At 39.5% G+C, this 22464-nt stretch overlaps 1 protein-coding gene across 1 annotated transcript in view; it reads right to left on the bottom strand.

Annotated features, from left to right (window-relative positions):
• LOC306827189 (mucin-5B-like) overlaps positions 1-14793 on the bottom strand; it is a gene marked incomplete at its 5' end in the record, with an annotated part of 49695 nt that extends 34902 nt beyond the window's left edge. The window contains 18 exons of the mRNA XM_079348859.1: positions 1978-2088; positions 2768-2906; positions 3216-3367; positions 4062-4171; positions 4301-4347; positions 4590-4842; positions 5102-5228; positions 5319-5413; positions 5526-5690; positions 5795-5932; positions 6351-6420; positions 7427-7565; positions 8030-8147; positions 8303-8464; positions 8539-8614; positions 11953-12067; positions 13183-13438; positions 14715-14793. Of these exons, the coding sequence (XP_079204985.1) occupies positions 1978-2088; positions 2768-2906; positions 3216-3367; positions 4062-4171; positions 4301-4347; positions 4590-4842; positions 5102-5228; positions 5319-5413; positions 5526-5690; positions 5795-5932; positions 6351-6420; positions 7427-7565; positions 8030-8147; positions 8303-8464; positions 8539-8614; positions 11953-12067; positions 13183-13438; positions 14715-14793 (2352 nt within the window). The remainder of the gene's footprint in view (positions 1-1977; positions 2089-2767; positions 2907-3215; positions 3368-4061; positions 4172-4300; positions 4348-4589; positions 4843-5101; positions 5229-5318; positions 5414-5525; positions 5691-5794; positions 5933-6350; positions 6421-7426; positions 7566-8029; positions 8148-8302; positions 8465-8538; positions 8615-11952; positions 12068-13182; positions 13439-14714) is intronic.
• Positions 14794-22464: the final 7671 nt, after the last annotated feature.

Below are 22464 nucleotides of genomic sequence, written 5' to 3'. Positions count from 1 at the left end.
AACACAAAATATCTTTTACGTAAACAAATTGCCTACATGTTGCTGCTGTGTGTTATGCATCACTTACTGTATGTAGCTATAATTTCATAATCTGTCTGACTCCCTGAAGTGAAGTTAAGCGACAATGTACAAATAGTAAAGGCCCATACTTTGGAAAACTAAACATATCACTGTCTATAACACAGGCCATTTACACTCACTTTCCAGGGCATCACTACACCACTGTGTTGTGATATTCTGCGTCCTCAGGAATATCATGATTAACAGGATCTTCCAGTTAATGTTGAAAAGCATTAACTGCGTCAGTCCACACGTAAGTCAATTTTAATAGGAATTGGACGTGGAACAACATCGCCATCAAGTGGACAAAAACCATTGTGGGATGTGTAAACTGTGTGATGATGTATTTGTGTTCTCATAATCATAGGTTGTGTTATTTAGTTACAGAAGACGTAATTTAAGGACACTAAGTTTCTTCACATGTGATTAATCTGCTTTGTTAAAGGTTTTCCTTTCATAAATCTTATTTCTCCAAACTTCAAACTTTTCTTTGGCTCACCACGTGTTTGGACAACAATTTCCAGATCTGGATTAAAATCAAGATGGCCATGAGATTCATCTAAGAAGGAAATTGAACTTTCAAAGACTTTAAAAAGAATTTATTTTTGTTTATAATCACTCGGGACACTGAGACGACGCCAGCCAAATCAGTCATCATCCATAACTCTCGCCTTTAAGCGACAGACTCGACCTTCTATCTGGCTTACTACGGTGGCTGATGGACTTGCTGAAAACGGTTTTTTTTTGGATCCAGCAAAGAGAACAAGAGTACCTGTGCAAGATCCATAGGAGGGAAGTTGGGAAGTCTTCTAAAAGTAAAATTTGCTCTGAGCTGGTGTTGAGAGAAATAATATTGGCCGTGTCTTCTTAAGTAATCCGAGTCCAAATTAAATCCCAGATTCTTTAATCCAGTTTATTCTTTATTCGTTTGCCGTCTAAAATACTTCAAACAATATCACGTCGTATCTCGTTACTAAACCTATAATTTCACCACAAGAGTCAAGTTATATATATAGTGTTCGAGGTATAACATTCCATGCTCACAATACATCAGTATTGCATTTCTCTGCTGTAACAATCTATTATTTTTATTTTGTTTTATATTTGTTTTGTTTTATTTCATTATTATCATTTATTAAACTTAACATAAAATTCAGTACTGTGTTCCATGTCTCTCTTGATAAGAAACTGCTCTAGAATTCACACTTATGATATGAGATTGATTTAATTAATAACTAATAACTAATTAATTATTCATAATTAATATAGTTATTCCTGGAAAGCCAGGTGGTGCCCTATCAATGAGGAACTGATTAGACTTATGTTTAATATACTTAAGGTCTTTTAGGAAATATTGTCTAATCAATTAAATACGCAACAACTGGCTGGAAGTGATAAATGTCATGTCCCCTTTTTTAAGGCTTGTGAGAGTTTTTCTTTGTTAGTTAACAGGTCAACTAGACTCTAATGCCCATAATGAGACTGCAGGTCAATGTGCACACATAGAAGTTGCAGTTTACAAAAAATAAGTTGAGAAATGTCGGGAATCTAAATTGTTTAAAAAAATACAGATGCATAATTAAAGAAAACTCACACCCCAATACTTTTTCAATGATATACCAGCTCTTACATGTGTGGAGTGTTGCTCTCAAGTGTTAATATAGTGTCTTCTCAGCCAAGAAGAAATACCAGAGCAGAAAACTTTAGTGGATTTCAGCATCTTGGAAACTGATTTTAAAAAACGCTGTCATCAAAAATGTTCAACTAAAATAATTTGGAGCAGTCAAGCTTGATCCCCAGTCATCTAGCATTTATGACTTATCGCAGACTTTTTTTTTAAATCGTTGATTAAGAAAAGGTTATCGGTTGCAGTTTGAGTCATAGTATAGGTCCAAACTGAGAGGGTGATGTGTTTACCCCGATTAAGATCTTGATGGACCTGGAGCAGGTGGTTCCCTGGCTTCCACACTGAACGTTCTCCGAGATGATCTTGAAGTCGCTTTTGCCCTGAACCCCGCTGCAGTCATCCTGAGTGAAGCACAGACACAGGAGGTAATGACTACTAAGTCCTGACCTTTTTAATAAAAGCAGCACAGACATTTTTACCCAACTTAATGGGTTGGTGTTATTGATTGATTCTAAGACAAATCACAAGCTTTTACATTAGCTAGCTAGCTTTCCCCTGTGATTGAAGTCCAGTTATATTATTGTTAATGAGGAGGTCAAAAAAGCAAAAACACTATTTTATAGATTCACTTAACATACAAATAACAAAAAATAAAGGCTTTGAGAGGCATTTCAACTCCTGAAATTACAGGTGCAGGTAAATTGGTTTTCAAGGAGTGTCATCACAAATTAGTAAGGTTTTTAAATGATAACTTATTTTATTTGGCTCTTTTGTCCAAGTTTAGTTTAGTCTTTATGAAGAATTTTCAATTAGTCAGTAAATTTACTAAATCAGTAATCAATATACAGCAGTTCTCTATAATAAACCTTAACTCACATTTAACAACTGCTGTGGTGCAAAACCAGAGTTATAAGCAATAGACATTTATTGTGTAGTTGACTGAAATCTGCAACAGGAAGTGATGTTTGTTTGTTGCTCAAGACTTTTTTGGTTTAGTCCATCACAAAAAAAAAGTGTGGACCTACCCTGCATCATGAAGATTAAAACTTTGGTTGCACACATGACGAGATGCCGCTTTACCTGAAGGAGTGTGTATTCACACTGTCCATTGAAGTCGAACCTCTTATCGTCGAACGTGGTGTAGTGCCCGTCGCCATAGATACCACAAACAGAATCACAAAGATTTTTGGTGCACATGAACTTCCTCTTATGGCAGGTACTGAGGGACAAATGGCAGATGGAAAGTTAAGTCATGAGTTTAAACATGTAGGTATAGTTCTTTCAGAGTTCAGAGATCATTAGATCATAATTTTTATCATATTTTTTTTTTATAAAACAAGATGAGATGAATCAGAAACATAAAAACTTTAAATATACTGTGACTTGATTGGCTATTATTCTTCAATTCCTGATGGTATGTTGCCAATAGCTAGCTAATTAGTTAGCTAGCTAACTAGTTAAGCTCAGTAATATAATTGAACTATATTGTAATAATAGTTGTGTTGTGTATGCTGGGCCGTGTACTAACCAGGTGTTGCAGTCCACAGTCACAGTTTCTCCTGCTTGGTACACCTGTCCGTTGTGAACACATGGACAACTGTTCTTTTTGACACAGTTTCCTGCTCCGTCTGACACCAGGTTTTTAGGACACATGCAGCCTGATGAACAGCCTGTATTCACCTGCAGACAGACAGAGTAGGGTTTAACACAAACATATGGGCCTGATTCACTAAATGATTTTGCCTTTATGGTACATGTCCTAAACCTGTGCAAATGAGTCAAACAGACACGGTCTGATTCAGAAAACAGGCACAACTGTGCTGGAGAGCATGTGTGTGTCAGAGCTGTTTTCATCTATTGAAATAATCTATTATGCAGTCATTTTGTTAGAAAATGTATTCAATGTATCAGCCTATAATCACTGCTGCAAACAGCATGACTCATATCAGGTGTGAAATCACCATGACAACGATGTGAGTTGTCTTTTCTTGTGCCGCTCATAGAGAAAGTTTCGTTTTTAAAATATAGTATCACATGTTTAGAGTCTGGCCTCACAGTAAAGTGTAAAAGGTCTGCTGCCCTGCTCCAAGCTCATCATTTCTATGTGGACAGGACTGAGCTCCATCAGAATGAGAGTGCAGCTCCAAACAAAGCACAGGGGCAGCTAGTTTCTCTCCACATTCAGACAAAGAACAAGAGCAAACAGCACAGAGAAGGATACCTCTTGGCGTGTTTGCGCACAGATAGTATTCGAGCTACAAGCTTTATGAATCAGCCCTGGAGACTGCGCAGATAGAGGGAGAAAATGATGCACAGTCTTTGGCGCTACTAGCAGCCACAATCCACTGTTTGCATGTGAGTTTTACACACTTACACAAGCCATGTCCAGGTTGCTGCAGCTCTTCTCACACTCAGTCCCTGTAACTCCAGGTTCAGCATTGGAGCAGTTAAAGTACACCATGGGGGAAACACATTGAGGTGGACCTGTGGAAAAACAACACTTGTTTTAAACAACTTATTTATTGTTTGACTTTGATGCATTTATATATATATATATATATATATATATATATATATACACACACACAAGTAGTATATATTTGTGATACTAACCTGTGTCTGATCCTCCTGCACAGCTTAGATGTCCATGTCTACAGAAACTGTGAGGACAGATAAAGAGACACTGTTAAGATTATCTTCACACACCATCAGGCGTCCTATCTGACATTGATAAGTTGATAACTTTTCACCCTGTGCTACAGCTGTCAAGTCATGTGTCCATCACTAAGGCTCTCTCTTATGAGTCTACCTTAGACCTGCCACCACCCGAGCTGACTGAGTGAAACTGTACGGCTCTCTGTAAACTTAGTTATTGCACTTCAAGGTTACACTTTGTCTTTACCAGTTTTTCCCATTTTTTAACACGGTTTCTCCAGCAGGAATGATGTTGTCTTTATCGTAGCAGGGGCAGTCTGTGTTCTTCACACATCTGCCCTTGTCATTCATGTAGGTGCCCTCTTCACATCCACAACCGTCCACCATGACGAAGCCGGCCTGGCACGAGTAGTCAGGTTGGCTGAGTGATCGGCAGGTTCGTTGACAGCTGGTCATGTTGTATTGATAGGTTGTTGTTTCCGGACATATAGTGTATTGACCTGATAGAGGAGAGACATGGGCAGCTCTTCAACTTTTTTACTTTTGACCGCAGTACCCATTTTAAACAGTAGAGGTCAAAGTGACATATTGCTTCTTTAAAATCATGTCGTTATTGCTCACCTACCCCTAATAACTTCATAAATCACATTGAACGTGCTGCTCTTGATTACTTCATATTGCATGTGATCATCTGCTTTTTACAAACCTATATCTGACAATAGGAAGTTTAAAAAAAATGCTCCTTGTTGTTCTTCTCACCACAGATATCTTTCCTCCAATTCCCGAGATTGACTCCTGCTGCTGAGCATGCAAGCACATAAGCAGAGACAGCAGAACACATGCAGTCCTCACTGTTGTCACAGTTGCAGCTGTCGTACATGCAGATCTGTAAAGACACACATCAGGAAGGGATAAAAGAATGAAGGATCTTATATTAGGTTTATTCATCATTTTGGTCTTGTTTGTGGAGACTCACGTCTTTGAATGAGTTAGGGTCAACTGCGTGGTGGCATGGTGCAAACACTCCTTTATTGTCCAACAGTTTGGAGCACCAATACCGTGCAAATTGTTCTGTGACCGTGTAAAGACAGAAATGAGGTTATTAGAAAACAACAAGGCAAGGATATATCTGAGGTGTAGATTCTCTAATATGAGATGATATGAAATACAGGCGGAGTGTTACCCCTGTTGATGCCATGGTTACAAGGATGTCCAAAGCGCGTAGGTATATTGGGACACTGGGCTATGTTTTTCCACGAGTTAACGAATGCTATGGCAGTGCCCTCGACCAGACCAGAACTACCACTGAGGTCATCATTCATCTTGTTGTTGAAGTTCCCACACAGACCTGGTGCAACAAGTCAGATTTAAAAAAAAAGGTTAATGTAAGATAAAGTTACATGTTATATTTGCTAAGTTGTAATTTCTATGCACAATATTTTGGAAGCATACCTTGAACACTTCCTTTATGTGAAGAATCAGCCATAACAACGACTTGCATGGTTGGCAACTGCTGGATCACAATCTTGATGCCAATCTTCAGCTTGATAAAGATGTAATTGGATGACTGCCTGAACACTACGAGGTCGGCTGCAGAGAAACATCGAACATGTGTCAGAGCTTTGCAACCTCAAGTATATCTCACTGTTGGATAGTTGCTATTGTCATGTAAAACATTATTCTGTAACTTAATGGGAATATGGGCCAGAATCACATTTATAATTTTTTATTATTTGGGGTCTCTATGCTGTTCACTCTTACAGACACTCAGATTTGACAGACAGAATTAAGATTGAAAAGTTCCTGATTGAAGTATTGCCTGGAGTGATTACTTAGCGTTTTGACCCTAATAATCATTAGGCCCCAAAAGATTTAAAGATTGAATGCAGATTTTAAAATAGTTGCTGTCCCTTTTCAGTGAATTGGTTAAGCCGATAACTTGTTACTCCATTGGTCATCACTGGTTACATGCTGTGTGTCTACGGAGATATAATGTAGAGATACTCACAATTAGACAGTGGAAGTTCAGAATAAATCTGGTTCACACGGATAATCCCAGATGCTTGTATTTGCAACACCTGTCATTTTGTAGAGAGACACATTTTTAGATCATTTTGAAACCTTTAGAGACTTGCTCGGTGTCTATGTTGGTGGTGTTTTCATACATCATGAGCTTCCAGTTGTCAATCACAACCCTCTATTTTAGGGTGTTATGTAGTGAAGACAAACAGGAGCTTCTCCAGGATTTCTGGGCCCCATGAGAAGATGTCACAACGGGACCCTCCACCACAGTCTTAGTCAACAACTATAGCCCCACCTCCACGACACAAAGTACCCATTAAAAGGTTCAAGTTAAAGTCCTTAAAATGTTCTTTCTGATCTCATACGCGTCTGAAAACTAAACTGTCTTTTTTATTATAATGAGTTATACAATCGAAAAGCAGTTAAACTTAAGAAACCCTATCTAATTCATAAGACTGGAGAGTAAGACAAGAATGAGTCCTTAAAGGGATGTGGGCAATCTCACATTTTTTCATTTGCTGATCGTTATGTAATAGATGTTACAGCCTCATTTATCACTGTCAATGTATCATAGTGATGAAGATGTCAATGATGTGGGTTATTATAAACTAATGTTTCAAAGGTTTGCATTTCTTCCAAATAGGGGGTCATGCCTCATTCTTAGTGATTGAAAATAAAAATAAAAACATTTTCACGAGTGATTTGATCATGCTTTTATCAGAAGGTATCGGTCAAATAAGTGAAGCTCGTATGTGTGCGAAACTTACAAAAGTGTTGTTGTTTAAGGCCACGGTCACAGATCGGAGGCAGGTCTTACTGTCAGATACGCCACACCTTTCAAGGTCCACCAGCAACGTGAATACAGAGACCGGAATTTTCTGCCAAAAAAATAGGAAAAAAATGCTTCACTGTGATTGAAACACAGAAAACGTTAAGTATCAATGTCACAAACAGCACACGGCTGTACAGCACACAGAAATGTGTTACTTTGCACAGATAGACATCAGTCATGCTCCATGTGTACAATGGGATAACTGTGGTGAGTATGGGTTGTATTTTTACCTGAACTAGAATGTATGAGCAGTCTCCATGGAAGGTGTAGTCTTTGCCATCAAAGGTTTTGACGTGAGATCCTCCATTCACGGAGCAGGAAACTGGACAGTTCTCTTCTGTGCACTTCCACTGACCTTTTATACACGTACTGTCAACAGAAACACAGCCATTTCTCTCAGAACTACAATTACATTTACATTACAGCCATGTATACTTTGAGAACAGCTTACAAAGAGAAGAGACAATCCGGCTTGGCTAGCAGGGTAAATAAACACAAATAAATAATATGATGAGATCAAAATTAATGTTATTGATCCCGCAAGGGGAAATTCTGTGTTTATAGTCTGGTAATCATGCTACACACATAGGCTGAAATATACACATGCGCAAACAGGATCTTATGGACATTCATTAATAGAAAAAGCACTGCTCCTGGCAGGCGCTCCGGAGCTGTTGGTGGGGAGGGGGATTCTGAACCCACGACCCTCCGGTTCCCAACCTGAGTCCCTACGGACTGAGCTACTGCCGCCCCATGTCGGCTTTTAACACCATTCGTCAGACTTATTGTTTGTCCACTTTGAAAGGTCAATCTGAAAAGGTCAGCAGTCTCACCAGGATCTGCAGCTGTGATGGTAGGAGCTTCCTGGCATGTAGACTTCGTTGTTGTGCACACATGGACACTGATCGGTTGAAACACAGCCACTTTCACTGATGTCATCAAAGATCATTCCTGATTAAGGACCAAGAGAAAATGATCCTTACTGTCGACATATATGTTTGAAAACAGGACATGACCACACACGCTTTCATGCAATTTGTGCATGTTACTGAAGTATTACATATGTGTGTGTGTGTGTGTGTGTGTGTGTGTGTGTGTGTGTGTACCTTTAGGGCAGCTGCAGCCATCGTGGCAATGGTTATGACATGTTTTGCTGGCCTGAGGTGTGGAGCAGGTGTCAGGACATGCGCTGCCACACTCCTTAAACTCCATATTGTATGGGCACGACTTGTCTGTGGAGACAAACACTTTAGTGTTGCTGGGAAATGCTGAAGATGCAAACGAAGAACAAACACATCCACTTCAGAGAGGTTATGAAATCTTTAGGTGAGTGCACTCTTACAGCAAAAGCTTTCAGTCCTCCATTGTTCCGGCTCGCCGCCTGCATGGGAACACTGTCTGGAGAACTCTGAGATTGTCTGGCAGAGCATTGGGGATGTATCGTTCACGTTGTAGCACATATCCGTCCGACAGATGTCAACAAAGGCTTTCTGATCCAAAGTGTTTTTGCAGCTGTTGAATTCAGGAGCTGAAAATATCCTCTGACAGTTTCCCTGGAAAAAAAAAGTTTTTGATTTAGGGTTGGAGTATTTGAAGATAGGAGATCTCGTCTAAACCTTTTTAACATTGTCCTATTTCGACCCCAAGACATCCAAACCCAGTCACAGTATAATGTTTTCACTGTTGGCATATGTATAAAATACATACACTGCTTTTAAATTCTACATTTCCTTTGCTTAAGTGATTGTGGTTTCTGCATTTTCACTTTTCTCCTTTGGTTCTTCTTGGTTTTCTTTTTTCTCTACGCCTGTCAATAGCTCGAGATCATTTTAAATATAGGTCACATCTCAGTGATTTCTAAAAAGTTACTAATGATGATTATCATCATGAGGATGATGATGATGATGAGGATGACAAAGAGTGTACACTTACCTTATTTGCACAATATGGGAGTTGGCTTTGCTCATCCACTTCACAGATGTCTACCCTGTTGTTTTCAGCGAAGTCGACCACGGAGAGTTCAACCCCTAACAGAACAGTCACAGTTAGACACCAAAATGGAATTATTTTGCCAATTATTGTAGGGTAGCACAACAAACACTGTGCTGATTGAGGGGGAAGAAGAACCACCTTTATCTTTAAAAAAGCACATATATCTCTGAGGAGATCCTTTCTTAAAAGTTACCAATCCTAAAGTTTTATAACAGGCAATCATAACACCCAGAAACCTCTTTTTTTCTCAAGACACTTTCAAATATTTCTGTTTTTCATCAACAACACACCAAATTAGAATATTTCAAATGTGATCGACCACATGTAAATGTGCAAATATTTCAGGCAAATGAAAGAAAAAAACATGCAAGAAGAGCTAGGGACTTTGGATTTCTCTTTGTTTGTTTGGCAACTGTTGCAGCATGAAGTGGGACCTGGAGCCTGTACTATGAAGCAAGTTTAATATACCCAAGGTCTCTTTGGGTTATCTGTTTTCAGTAAACTGACATAAGAGATACGATCATATTAAGCTGGTTATCAACCTGAGAAATAAACGCAGAGTTTCCAAGAGCGCGTTCATCTAAAAGGGCGTAGTTAGTTTCATTTAATTGATCACAATCATCACTGAGTCTGCTGTCAGCAGATCGTCATATTTTACAAATTCTGAGCAAACTACAATAAAAGTAAGACGTTTTAGACAAACAGCCTCGCAAAGACTAAAGATACACAGCTGCAGCAACAAATGTAGGAAGGACAACTAGAAAATAAAACAAGATTCTGTAAGTATAAACAAACAGCATCTAATTATATTTTCCCATCGTTCACCTTTGAACTGACTAGAATAACTCCTGTTTGTTCTCCGAACTGAATGTGTTGCTGTGACTCTTTCATGTGGCGACTACAACAGTTTGAGAAGTTATGTTTCAGCTGCAGCTGTGATAATAACAAACAGATTGGCATGGGGACACAAAAAATGACATGAAGATATATGTACGGTACACTATATCAATGCCATAAGAGGGATATTCACTATTTCAAATCTTAAAAACACAACGAAATGGCTCTGGTGCTTTTCTAGTCTTTGTTGACGGATGACGGATATCAGTCACTTTGCAGACTATAATGTAAAATCATACGGGACACACAAAGTGTCTCCATCAGCTCTGGGAGCTCCACCATTAAGAGATGTGATTGGTCAGTGAGCAGAGAATTTCACAGTTTGATCTCTTATCTTGAACATAGCCTGCTCTGAGGCAGGTTAGCTATGCACAGCAAGTTACCATGGCGATATACCCTGGTAAAAAAAGTGAACGACCTTCGTAGGACTGAAAACACAGGGTTAACCCTGAAGTTACCTCACTAAGCTCAAATCCTGCTTCATAGTACAGGCCCATGTATCCTACAGGTCTTGATCTGCTGATGTTGCACTGCCTTCTGGGATTTGTGGTACCAGCAATGCATATTGCACATACTGGCAGTTAGTTTTTGATGGAAATATAATATAAACTTGTGGTCCAGATATAATTGTAATGGCTGTGGCCCGTGCTCTTTGAGTTTGAGAAGTGATCTAGAGCAATTACAAAATGTTTTTAGGTCTTCCTGACCAACAAAAAAGGCTCAGTTATAAAAATAGTAGATTTCCCCTTCAATCATAGTTACAAGCTGAGTTCACCTACATGAACCCTGACAGTAAGAAGTGTCATAGTGACTGGAGTCTTACCATGAACAACAGTACTACCATAATATATAGTGTATGATCTGTGTATGATAGGATAATGTTGACAAGGACCTTACCTTCTTGAATGAAATCATTGGCTACGCCATCAAAGTTTCCACACAGTCCACATGTGAGGGTTTGGAATTTTTCATCCATAACAACCTGCGTATGAAACAGTTTTACTACAGGTTTGTAGTATTTATAAGCAAAATCCAAAAATTTGTTTTAAAACTGACTTTTGTCATTTGTTTTCATAATGCCTATTAGACAGTCTATTTTTGTTTGCCTGAACAAGTGTTTATGGATCCTCAACATAACCAATCTGTTGATCTCCAATCAACATACCAACACTTGATCTCCAAGTAAAAACATCTACCCTGGATTTCCAATCAATACACCTGCCCTGGATTTCTCAATGAGTACCCTGGGTCTTAAATAAACACACCTGCCCTGGATCTACCCACCATTATACCTGTCCACTATCAAGCAGGAAGCCTGTTCTGTCTGTCATTCTCTGTCTGATCAGAGAACCAATAACTGTTTGATTGTGTCAAGTCCCGCCATTGTTTGCAGATTACTTGCCTACCACTGTCACTACCACCTGTCTCCAGGAACTCTAATTTTCCACCAGCCTAGCCATCTCCAAAGCCAGTCAATTTGGCTGAATTATGGCTGAACTGGATTCAGCCATAATTTGTGACAAAATGAGGCCATGAAGAAGCCCTGATATCAGCTTTGCTTTGGTCACTCAACCTAAAAATACAGTCATCCATTCTGCCCTGCTGGCTGATTTAGACTTAATATGTGACAAAGTTGGTTTACATAGTTAATTCATTTTTAACAGCATGTTGACGCTCCAGGGTCTATTTGGCTCTATTCTTTCCTAAACTGTCTTATTTTCTTGCATTTGCAGAGAATTTGAGAAATAGGCTCATACAGTTGCACAGTCAGATCCTCCAAGCTTGTTAACAAAAGTTATGGTTTGGTTTTGAATACTGCAAGAAAGAACAGAAGTCGAAACAAAGTGATAACGTGTGTGCTTCTTACATCCAGAGAGTCCTCCATGTTCCAGATGGCTTCAATTCCCAAACTGGAGTGAACAAAGATAGCCGATGTGGTTGCCCTGACAGTCACACCGAATTTGGCGTATGGCAGTTCGACCCTGTCGGACAAGCAGAGAGTTAATGTACACAATGAGATGGATAGCAGCTGCTGGCACAGAGAGGTATTGTCTAATTCGAAACATAACTGTTCTGACAGTGGAGGCCTGTAAGATGAGAGGGAGATGCAGAAAGTCAGTTCTAGGTTCAGCTGAAGGAGGGATAGGTTACACCAAAAAGATGGATCTAAGGCCGGAGATTTACTCACTGTTTAATCTTCACTTCTCATGTTTCTTGAACATAGTTGTATATTGTGTTACTGGAGGATACCGCTAGTGTGTACCGGCTGCTTAAGGTGGAGGGATAAACAAAGTCCCAGAGTAATGTTGTACTCTACATCAGAACAAGTGCCACTTCAAGTGTTTATATAATGCATTTGTTTTAATTTTATGAATGACCCAAGTCAAGCATAGTTAGGTGCATGGCTGACCTGATTGACAGGCAGGTGTCACGTAATAATCTGTCCAGAGGCTTTAAAATAACCTCTGCTCTTAACCTCATTAAGTTAGAGTGATTAAAAGTTAGCTTAAGACAGCATTTCCAACGTTGCCATGGTGACCACCACAGATGAGCCGGCATCAGGACCAGGTGGGAGACGTCATTCAGTGAAGAATAAGTTTGAAATATTACACAATGTCCAGATATATAACTTGAAGCTGAGTTAAACTTTTTTTGTTTTAAATGAATTATTTGAAATAAAACATTCATGGACTCACTCTGAAGAGGAGAAGACAAGGGATATAGTGTAGTCACCAGTGTCCTCATAAAAACGAAGCAGGTATACCAAAATGTTGCATACCATGTGTTTCATGCAAACACTGGGATGTACACACCAATTTCACAGTCAGTGACATTCTTCTATTTTGATCCTTTTGCCAGCATAATATTCCATTGTTATTTGTTCTATATGTTGCAGAATATTTATATTGATTTACATTGTTATCAATGGGAGAAGCCAAGGTGGGCCAAGTGGCACATACAGCTGCACTTAGTAGATTGGGTCGTATAAATAAAACGTGCACAAGAACAGGCGTAAGCACACTTTTATACATGTGGACATTTCTGTGCGTAAGTATTTTGCTGCATACATGAGGCCCCAGCTATTGACTTTACTTACTCTTCACCATCGACCTTCACTAAATCGCTGTAAAGCTCCACAATGACGCCGTCCAGCTTCATCATGATGTCGCTGATGATGGGCATGCCGTCCTTTGTTGTGCGTCTCATTTGAATGTTGAAGCTCTCGAAGTTTTCCTTACACTCTGAGATCAGGACGTGCATACAGTCGGACTGCAGTCTGAAGAATTCTCCATCAAAGGTCTTCCAGTGATTGTTTCCCCAGGTCGAGCACACATGGTCGATGTGATCATCCACTGAAACATGAACACAGCAGCCGAGGTTTTCATTTGTATGATAAAATACTATTATTGTTGAGTCCTGATATTGTTTCAACAAACACTCAACATGTTCTTGTTCCAGCTAAATGTCCTAGATTGTATTTCTTCTTTCCCCTTCTGTCTTTTTTATGTGCTATATAAACAAGGTGGATTAGGATACGACATGCTTTATTGTACCTGAATTTCGTCTTGGACTTAAAGTGTTGAAAACCTTCAGCTGCCTCGCCGTTAATATTCATTTATTGGAATGGAGTCTATAGTCAATTCCCTCATCCTTTACATAATGTGTCACTCTTTTTATTAAGGCTTTAACTTGCTTACATGTAGATATCCCAAAGGATGTCACTATGACCAGTTAAGACATGTCATGGCTACTGGCCCAAAAAAACTACTAATCTGTGTTAATATACTGAGCAGGCATACTAAAAAAATATATAAAACTGTAATGATTGCTAGTTTTACAGAGGCACATTATATTTACCAAATAGACTAAACATGGTGCCCTCATCTTATATAAAACAACTTCCTCACTCCAAGATATTATCTCATGAAGGAGGAAGAAAAAGAAGACTGTACAGATACATTGGCTATACAATTGTAGCTGCTGCTATAGGTCTGGTCTAAACATAGACATTAAAAGTCTGTTAGAAGTCTGTTCAACGGAAAAAAATGCTCGCTGGTGTGCTTCAGCTCGCCATGTCAACATTTTGATGATGGTTGGTAAGTGAAGGAATTTGGTGGATCAAGCTTTTGGGATATAAGTGAAATTATTTTCTTTGCCTCATAAAAGATGTGTGAAGGTACGATCGCTCAAAACATGTTTTATGTCTTGTTGCGATGTTTGACATCATACAAGGCATTCTGGTGTTGATCTGCCAGTGGGAATAATGAACACACGATATAAACCTGAACATAGACCTGTTACCTGCAGAACACACACACACACACACACACACACACAAACGTGAACATAGACCTGTTATCACACACACACACAAACCTGAACATAGACCTGTTATCACACACACACACAAACCTGAACATAGACCTGTTATCACACACACACACACACACAAACCTGAACATAGACCTGTTATCACACACACACATAAACCTGAACATAGACCTGTTATCACACACACACACACACAAACCTGAACATAGACCTGTTACCTGCAGAACACACACAAACGTGAACATAGACCTGTTACCTGCAGAACACACACACATCTGACAGTAAGATGTCACTCACCATCATCCTCAGTCACAGCATGAACAATAAGTGTGATGTAGACGAGCCACAATGTGGATCGTAGTTCTTTGGTCCCCATGTTGAACTGAAGGGAGGACCTTCTCTGATAGATTCACCTGGACGATGCTACTTTTTATATCCTGTCAGTCAGGGTGGAGCTAATCACCTGTGCAGGTAAGATGGAGAGAGAGGTGGCTCCGACCAGTAATCCCTCCCTCGCTCTAGTTATCAACAGTGTGTTTGCCCATTGACATTTAAAGGTTAGACTAAAATCTGACAGTGTTCACAAAATAATTGTTTGCTCAGTTTGTCATCACCTCCGCCATTAAAGCGTCATTAATGTGTCTTTCATGAGTAATACACACATCTTAATGGCTGAGCCCTGGAGTTACGACGCTGTGCCAGAAGACAGAAAAGGCAGAACATAGCAAAAAAATGATTTGAAGATGAATGGTATGTGATGTGTTAAATGTATGCTCTGAAGAAGCTGGTATATGTTAAAAGGGCAAACAGATCCTGCTTTCTGTTCAAAGAAGTTTTATTCAATATTTGACAAGAACAACCACCCCTCCCTGAAACCGAGCAGTGACGGGTGTCCTTCAAGGCCCTGCAGCATCCTTATATGTCAACAAACATAACTCATAATGAATAAACTGTGTGTGTGTATGTGTAAGGTTCCCACTGTTTCTCACTCAATAAAATGTATTATTATCATTATTATTGTTAATAAATATTCATATTCTAGTTTATAATGATGACATTTTTAAAACAAACAAAAATGGTTCAAGTTGGCAAGACTGGTTTATGAATAAATAAACATTTCAACATTAAACATTATGAATGATTGACAGAGTTCAAATGTATAAGATATAACATTAAGAACATCAAAAGACTGATGATTGAAAGCGATGCTGTGCCTGCTGAAGACACCACCCAGGGGGAACTTAAACAGATTTAATAGGTAACAAAATGGATCCTGTCGTGGACCCCAAAAAGCACATGGATACATTTCTTATCAAGTTTTTTGGTTAAAAGATGCACTCAGCTGTTTAAAGACTAGTTTCTCTAAAATTAAGCTTATGATTGGCGAGTTTGAAATTAGTCTAAAATTCTTGGATTTTAAAGTATCCCAGGTTCCCAAAAGAGGTTTAACCTAATCAGCCAAAACAAATCAGTAGGGAAGACACCAAGCTGAAAGAAGCAAGTTACTTTGGCGAGGACTTCTTGCTATTCTAAATTTAAAAAATAGAATAATAAAGGGAGGTTGTAGTTGGGTCAATGTATGGAGGGCTTCAGGTCTGTTACTATACTTACCTGAGCTTTACAGCACCAACCGTGGCCAAACATTCAATTTGTCGTTCATGTTATCACATGATAAAGGAGGAAGATCCACTTCTATTGTAGTTTCTTGCCTTCGTTTGTAGTCTCTCTTCAGAGCAATGGTCTCATTATTGTTTCCATGAAGCAACCTTTTTTTCTAGTTCCTTTTCAGATTTTAATTGGAACATCTGCATCCAGCTTTGTCCTCAGTTTATTATTAAAATCGGTAACTCCAGCACTGCAGTTCACAGGATGGTGCGAAGGTGGTATTTTGTGGCGGCAGGGTTGGTTTGTAATATGTGATGTAAAACTTGTGATCACTTAAAGGGTAATGTGACGTTTTTTGCAATGATGGTCAGATAGAGTTCGGTCAACGACAGATGAGACGATGATGTTCAGACTGTATGATATGGTCAGATCCAGTTTGTGAGTTGGTGTATTGATATAATGCTTAAAACCCATACACTCACACACCCAACTCTCTTAAGAAAGGGATTTACTGTCCCTGCAAATACATGTGGCTGACAGTTTAAAAGTGTGGCAGATTGTTCAAATAATTAAAATGTCCCCAAAGTCCACATCCCTGCTTTTCAGTGCCCATCTGTAGATAGCAGCGGTCCCACCACCCCTCTTTCCTTCTCTAAGGTGTAACTGGGTGGATTGGCCTCTATCAGTGTGGTAGGAAGATCTGTGCACAGCCGGTTCAATCAGAAAAAGACCATCCAGATTTTGATCATCGATGGTAAATGGACTTGAGCTTGTATAGTCTTCATACTCAGAGCACTTTTAACACCGCATGTCACACCTATCCATTTACACACGTGGAAAAAGCAGTGGAAGCAACCTGGATTTAAGTTTCGGAAATGATCCAACCCTTGGCTTAAAGCGCCACAAGGAAAAAGATTGATCATTTTCAGTGAGTTGAAGATTTCTGTTAGAAGTCATCTTTTTTTGTGATCTATTTTTTATTGATTTTCCTGTTCAAGCAGCATATGCATTTATAATGTTGATAAAAATAAAATAAAAATAAAAATGTTGCTACATCACTGCATTCCCAAAACATATGCTTGAATGAGCCGACCTGATTATCTGGACAGAGATCACAATTCGGTGAAGTAGATAGTTTCATAAGGAAACGCTTCCTCGGGGTAAGATAAGGTCTGTGAACTTTTAGGACTCATCTTGAGGGAGGTATTAGGTCACGATGATTTGCATGCATCGACGTATAAAGTTAGATAAATGTTAAATTAAGTAAACATCCCTGTTTACCAAGACTGAATGCTTTGCTCTATACCCATTAGCCTTTGAGGTGATTGGCTGAAATGTGTCCTGTTCCTGTCCCGCCTTGCCTGAAGGCACTGTGTCACAGGCATTATATTTGCCTGTGGGTGGGGCTTTATTTGATTCCTCTGTCATCACAGCTTCTGCTCCATCACTCTGGAAGACCTTCATCTCATCTGTTCATTACAAATACTTCATTACAAATCGATTAACCAAAAAGCTGGGCTGAGTGTCAATGCAGGTAGCTATATTTAACTGGTTTAACTATTATATGAAAACACAACGTTACTGTCTTCCGACACTCCACACGTGCTTTCAGCTTATAGCTTACACAACAGTCTCAAAAACAACAACAGAATGGATTCACAGTCAGTCAGTGAAATTGTATTAAATGCAGCAGCACACTGAGACACCCGTACATTGACTGTACATCTTTCATTCCAGGTGAAGACCCCACAAACCATCCGAAGACCCCCCCATACAAGCCAAAGACCTTAACCAGAAGAGGACCCTACAAACCAGCTGAAGGCCCCTCATCTGAAGGCCCGTCATATCAGCTGAAGACTCCACAAACAAGCTGCAGGCCCCACAAACCAGCTGCAGGCCCCTTATACCAGATAAAAGTAGACACTTTAACACCAGCATCATTAGGTGATACCTCTATCTATATGTGGGGGGTTAGGTGAGGACGTAGCACAGTACAGTGAGTATTTTAAAATTACTTAAAAACGTACTCATGAAAACTAAAATGGGATAATGAAAGTGCCCCTGGACTCACATTGTCCTAGATTTCTTCACTGGCCTACATCATCGGTGACTCCAGTAAATATAAACACTGTTGACACATTAAGCAGTTCACTTTAAAACACCTCCTGTATTTTCAGCGACTGCAAACCAACCAAACTCAACCAAACTCCTTAACTAGTTCTGCCACGTTTGAGCAGGGAGCATGCACATCAACCACCTTTTTCTCCAAGGAGGTTGAAGTAGTTCCCTTGATCAAAATGCATCTGGGCTGCTACTGTAAGATGAATTGGTTTGTTTGTTTGTTATTATAAGTTTTAAATGCTCTCTTCTTCGTGTTTCTTTTCCCTTTATTATGATGCTTTTGATGCCTTGTGTGAAACACTTTGAATGGCGTGGTTCAGTATGACAGTATATCTATAGGAGGTCTGGATTCTCACCATGTGAAGTGTTCTGGTTTTTGTTTGAAGTACATTTGTAGGCAGAGCTCTATTCGACCAATCATGTATCAGCAGGTGTTTGGTTTATGCAGTGGAAGCAGAAGTCAGTATGGAGAGACAGACAGCATGTCATCCAAACTAATGACATACCATTTCCCGTCAGCAGTAGTCTAACAATGATTTATTGATCTCTATAAGCAGATATCTGGGGCAGTGCAGCTCACAATCAATTTTAAACCAAACATTTCATCTTGAGCCACACATCTGCTGTGTCATGAAAGCTAATCAGCTTGTAGGGTTCGGTGATTGACACGCTGCTGATGAGCAATTTGGGGTTTAGTGCCTTGCCCGAGGACACTTTGACATGCAGTAACTTGGGGATCAAATCCCCTGACCTTCTGCTTTATAGACGAGGTACTAATGAATGTTCCTGGCTACTTCAGCTATTCATTTCAGATTCTAGTTTGATTGGAGCTTCACCAGGCTCACCAGGAGGACCTGTTCAGACGAGGTATTGTCATGTTCTTGGCTGTGCCTAGTTGTCTTTTCTCGATTTTCTTTCCCCCCAGTTGTGTTTCTCACTGACTGTTTCATATTTGAAACTTAATCACACTCCATTCATCTAAAGTGTAGGACCAGCATTTGCCATTTCAGATCTTAAATTGCTGGACAAAAGAAGCTGTTTAATGTTCCTCGAAGAGGTTTGTTGTTAAACATAAAGTATAATCCTCGATAGCACACTTTTACAGAAGCCTCTTGATCTCATAAAAAGTCCAGACTTGTTTTCATTTAGAATACATTATGATTGTGTCTCTTGTTCTCCGCTGTTTATTGATGTCCCAATACTGACTTAACGTTTGAAACAGGTCTTTTATTCTAATAATAATTAATAATTATTCTATCTGTGTATCAGTTCACAACAAATGTTATGTGAGAACACTTTAAACAAAAAACAGGTTAAGGATGTTCTCTTTATTATTTACAGACACCCAACATTAATCCACCATGAGCAAACATATAGCATAACTGGCTAAGCGCTGCACTTTATGCTTGTCAAGGCCAAGGATGATTTCACTTTTTGAGTTATTGATCTGGCAAATCAACCCATAAGGTATCTTGAGACATACAAACTATTTCACTGGTGCTTCACCGCTGACGTGTTCTGAGCAAGATTCTCATTGAATCACTGCACGCTACTTGAGGTTTAAGCAAACTTGCCACAATGGGAACACTAGACATGATCAAACAGAGAAAAGAAGAAATAAACTGCAGAGTTCATCAGTGGAAAGCAGAGCAACAACCTAAAAAAGAGAACATGTTGGATATTCTGTCTGATCTTAAACATGCCAACAAGGTTGATATCCAAATTTTACTATATAAAACCCAACCTAATGTTGCTGGCTTATTAGCTCTGCCAAAACCCAACAGATTTTAGGAAGTCAATGGGTTTTTATTAAGCAATGTGAACATGGCTTAACAGTCATGCTACACATCACAAATTTTTCATTGTGGATTTGAATATTCCTAATGATAAAGGGCAAAGGTCATCTGCTTGACTTTTTAATCAACAGCAGCTTGTTCATGATCTCCTATTTTTGTGGTTTATCTCCTCCAACAAAGTTTAGAAAGTTGTTAACATCAACTAGTCAGGTTTTTTATGTTGGAGCGAGGATACTCTTTCAGGTTCTTTTTTTGTTGGAGCGAGGATACTCTTTCAGGTTCTTTTTTTGTTGCTTCTCAGCCTGTGTTGTCAGACACATATGCACATCCAGAGCTGGGTCCTCGTACTGTATGTCGTAAACAGTGCACACTATAGGGATGTAATAATAGTCAGTGCACGGTTCAATTACGTTCCTCGTTTTTTGGTCATGGCTCAAGGTTCAATTCTGACAGCCCGGGCTGTTAAAGTGTTTCCAGTGTCCAGTGTTTTTACGGTTCAGAAAAATAGCTGTTTGTGTTTGTTAGGGTTTGTTTATGTAAATAAGGTGTCAACCTTTCCTGCTTCGGCGTTCCAACTGTAGTCAGAGCGCACAGGGAGACTGTCTGCTCCAGGGCCGAAGTATCCTCCAACTTCAGGGCTAACACCCGTCACTTTACTGGGGTGAAGCAAATGGTAAAAGGAGACACGGAGAGTCTTGCTGCATTTAGGTTGTTGGCTGTTTATTCGGCACACTTGAACTGTAACTCTACACTTTTGGAGGCTGCCTCCTCTCTCTGCTTAACTCTGTCCCCGGCATCAACGAACATGTCTCGCGCACACCTCACTGCAGACACACTTGCGTCGTTCTCTCTCTCTCTTTCCCTCTCGCTCCACCACCTACACGCATGCGCACTCAGCCATTCATAAACAGACATACGCTACTTGTATAACAAAGGTTTATATCAAGTTTTATATCACGTACACCATCAGTGAATCTGTAAAAATTACCACAGGATTTCCTTATCTCTGCACTTCAGCTGTCCGGCTCTCCGGGCAGACGGACAAGGGTGCACGGAGCCTTCGCACACCAGAGCGGACAGGCAATGCACACACATCTGATAAAAGCTCTGGGATAATATGACTGGGTAATGGCTACGTAGATGTGATCGATCGATCTATCGATCTATCTATCTATCTATCTATCTCTCTCTCTCTCTCTCTAACAATGTTTTCCTTTCTTAGTTTTTGAAAAATTGTAAGTTTTACATTTCTACCTCAATTTTACACACATGGGTCAGAAATGACCCGTAGCCTTTGATACTTGAACTAAACACATCTTTTGCACATCGGGTGCATGTAAGTTTAATTTTCTTTTTATTTGACCTAAGAAAACAGTTGATCTCTTGTGAAAGAAAACTCTCCATACAGTTTAACATTAGGTAAAGGTTAAATTGACATCCATTATAAGTGAGAAAGAGAAATATGTCCAATAATTATTTGCAAGCTAGCTAACTTTTCTACTCTAGCTAGCTAACATTAGCTAGATCATGAAAATAAAACTTGAAACCTAGTAACTTTATAAACAAACTCAACTGATGTATGTGTTTGACAATATATTTGTGTCTTTGATTTTATTTATCCAGAGTGGTAGTATGCCTGTTCCCAGTGGTTCTAGATTTACAACTGAAATGGTCATAGAGATGCTACTGAATGAGGAAGATGACGAGACAATGTTGGGCCTAATTCTGAGTCTGACATATCTGAATCTGGTGATTTAGAATATGCCTCACATGGAGAAATTCCTTGGTTGTCTCAGGCCTCGTGTCCACCTCGCCTTTTTTTTCTCAGCGCAAGCTTCTTTGTTCAGTTGTTTTCAAAGGGTAGAGGGCGTTTTCAACAGAAAGCAGCCGCCTGAATGAAACGTGCCCAGCGTCTTTTTAACAGCACTCCTGCCATGTGTGTGTAGCCGCTCTGAGCGCTCAAGTTAAAAATATTTCAACTTTTCAGAAAGGCGCTGCTGACATCACCAGCGCTTTTTTCAACAAAATCAATCACAAAGTTGAAAGGCTGGCACTTGCCACCAAAGACAATGGAGGAGAAGTTGGTCTTGGCCGTTAAAGTTTATCCTGAACTGGGGATTGGTTGAAGGTCCGCTTTCTCCTAAACGAGTCTCCAAGGAACCACAAAATAAAAAAAGATGTAATTAATATTTATGTGAGATACGTTTCATTAATAGCCTACCTGTTCTCCAATTATAATTAAAAAATTGCTGTCTCACTAAAATCAAACAAAACAAAAAAAGCGGCCGTTTACTTCATCACAATTGATTATAGGTCAATGCTTCAAACCGAAAACTGAACAGGCAATGTCACAACTCACCGTAGGCAGATCGCCGTGTGTGCCTTGGAGATGGCCCCACCAACCTTCTGGAGAAGGGATTCAAATTGTTCCTTTGTAAGCCTGAAATATGACTTCATCCAGTGACAACTCCTGGACAAAGGCGTTGATATTCTCCGTGTTCTTGTCTTCTACGAATCGTGTTGTA

The sequence above is a fragment of the Symphodus melops genome (genome assembly GCF_947650265.1).
Source record: "Symphodus melops genome assembly, chromosome: 7".
Classification (NCBI taxonomy): Eukaryota; Metazoa; Chordata; class Actinopteri; order Labriformes; family Labridae; genus Symphodus; species Symphodus melops.
The sequence above is the reverse complement of the archived record's forward strand: the minus strand, read 5'-3'. Positions and strand labels throughout refer to the sequence as shown.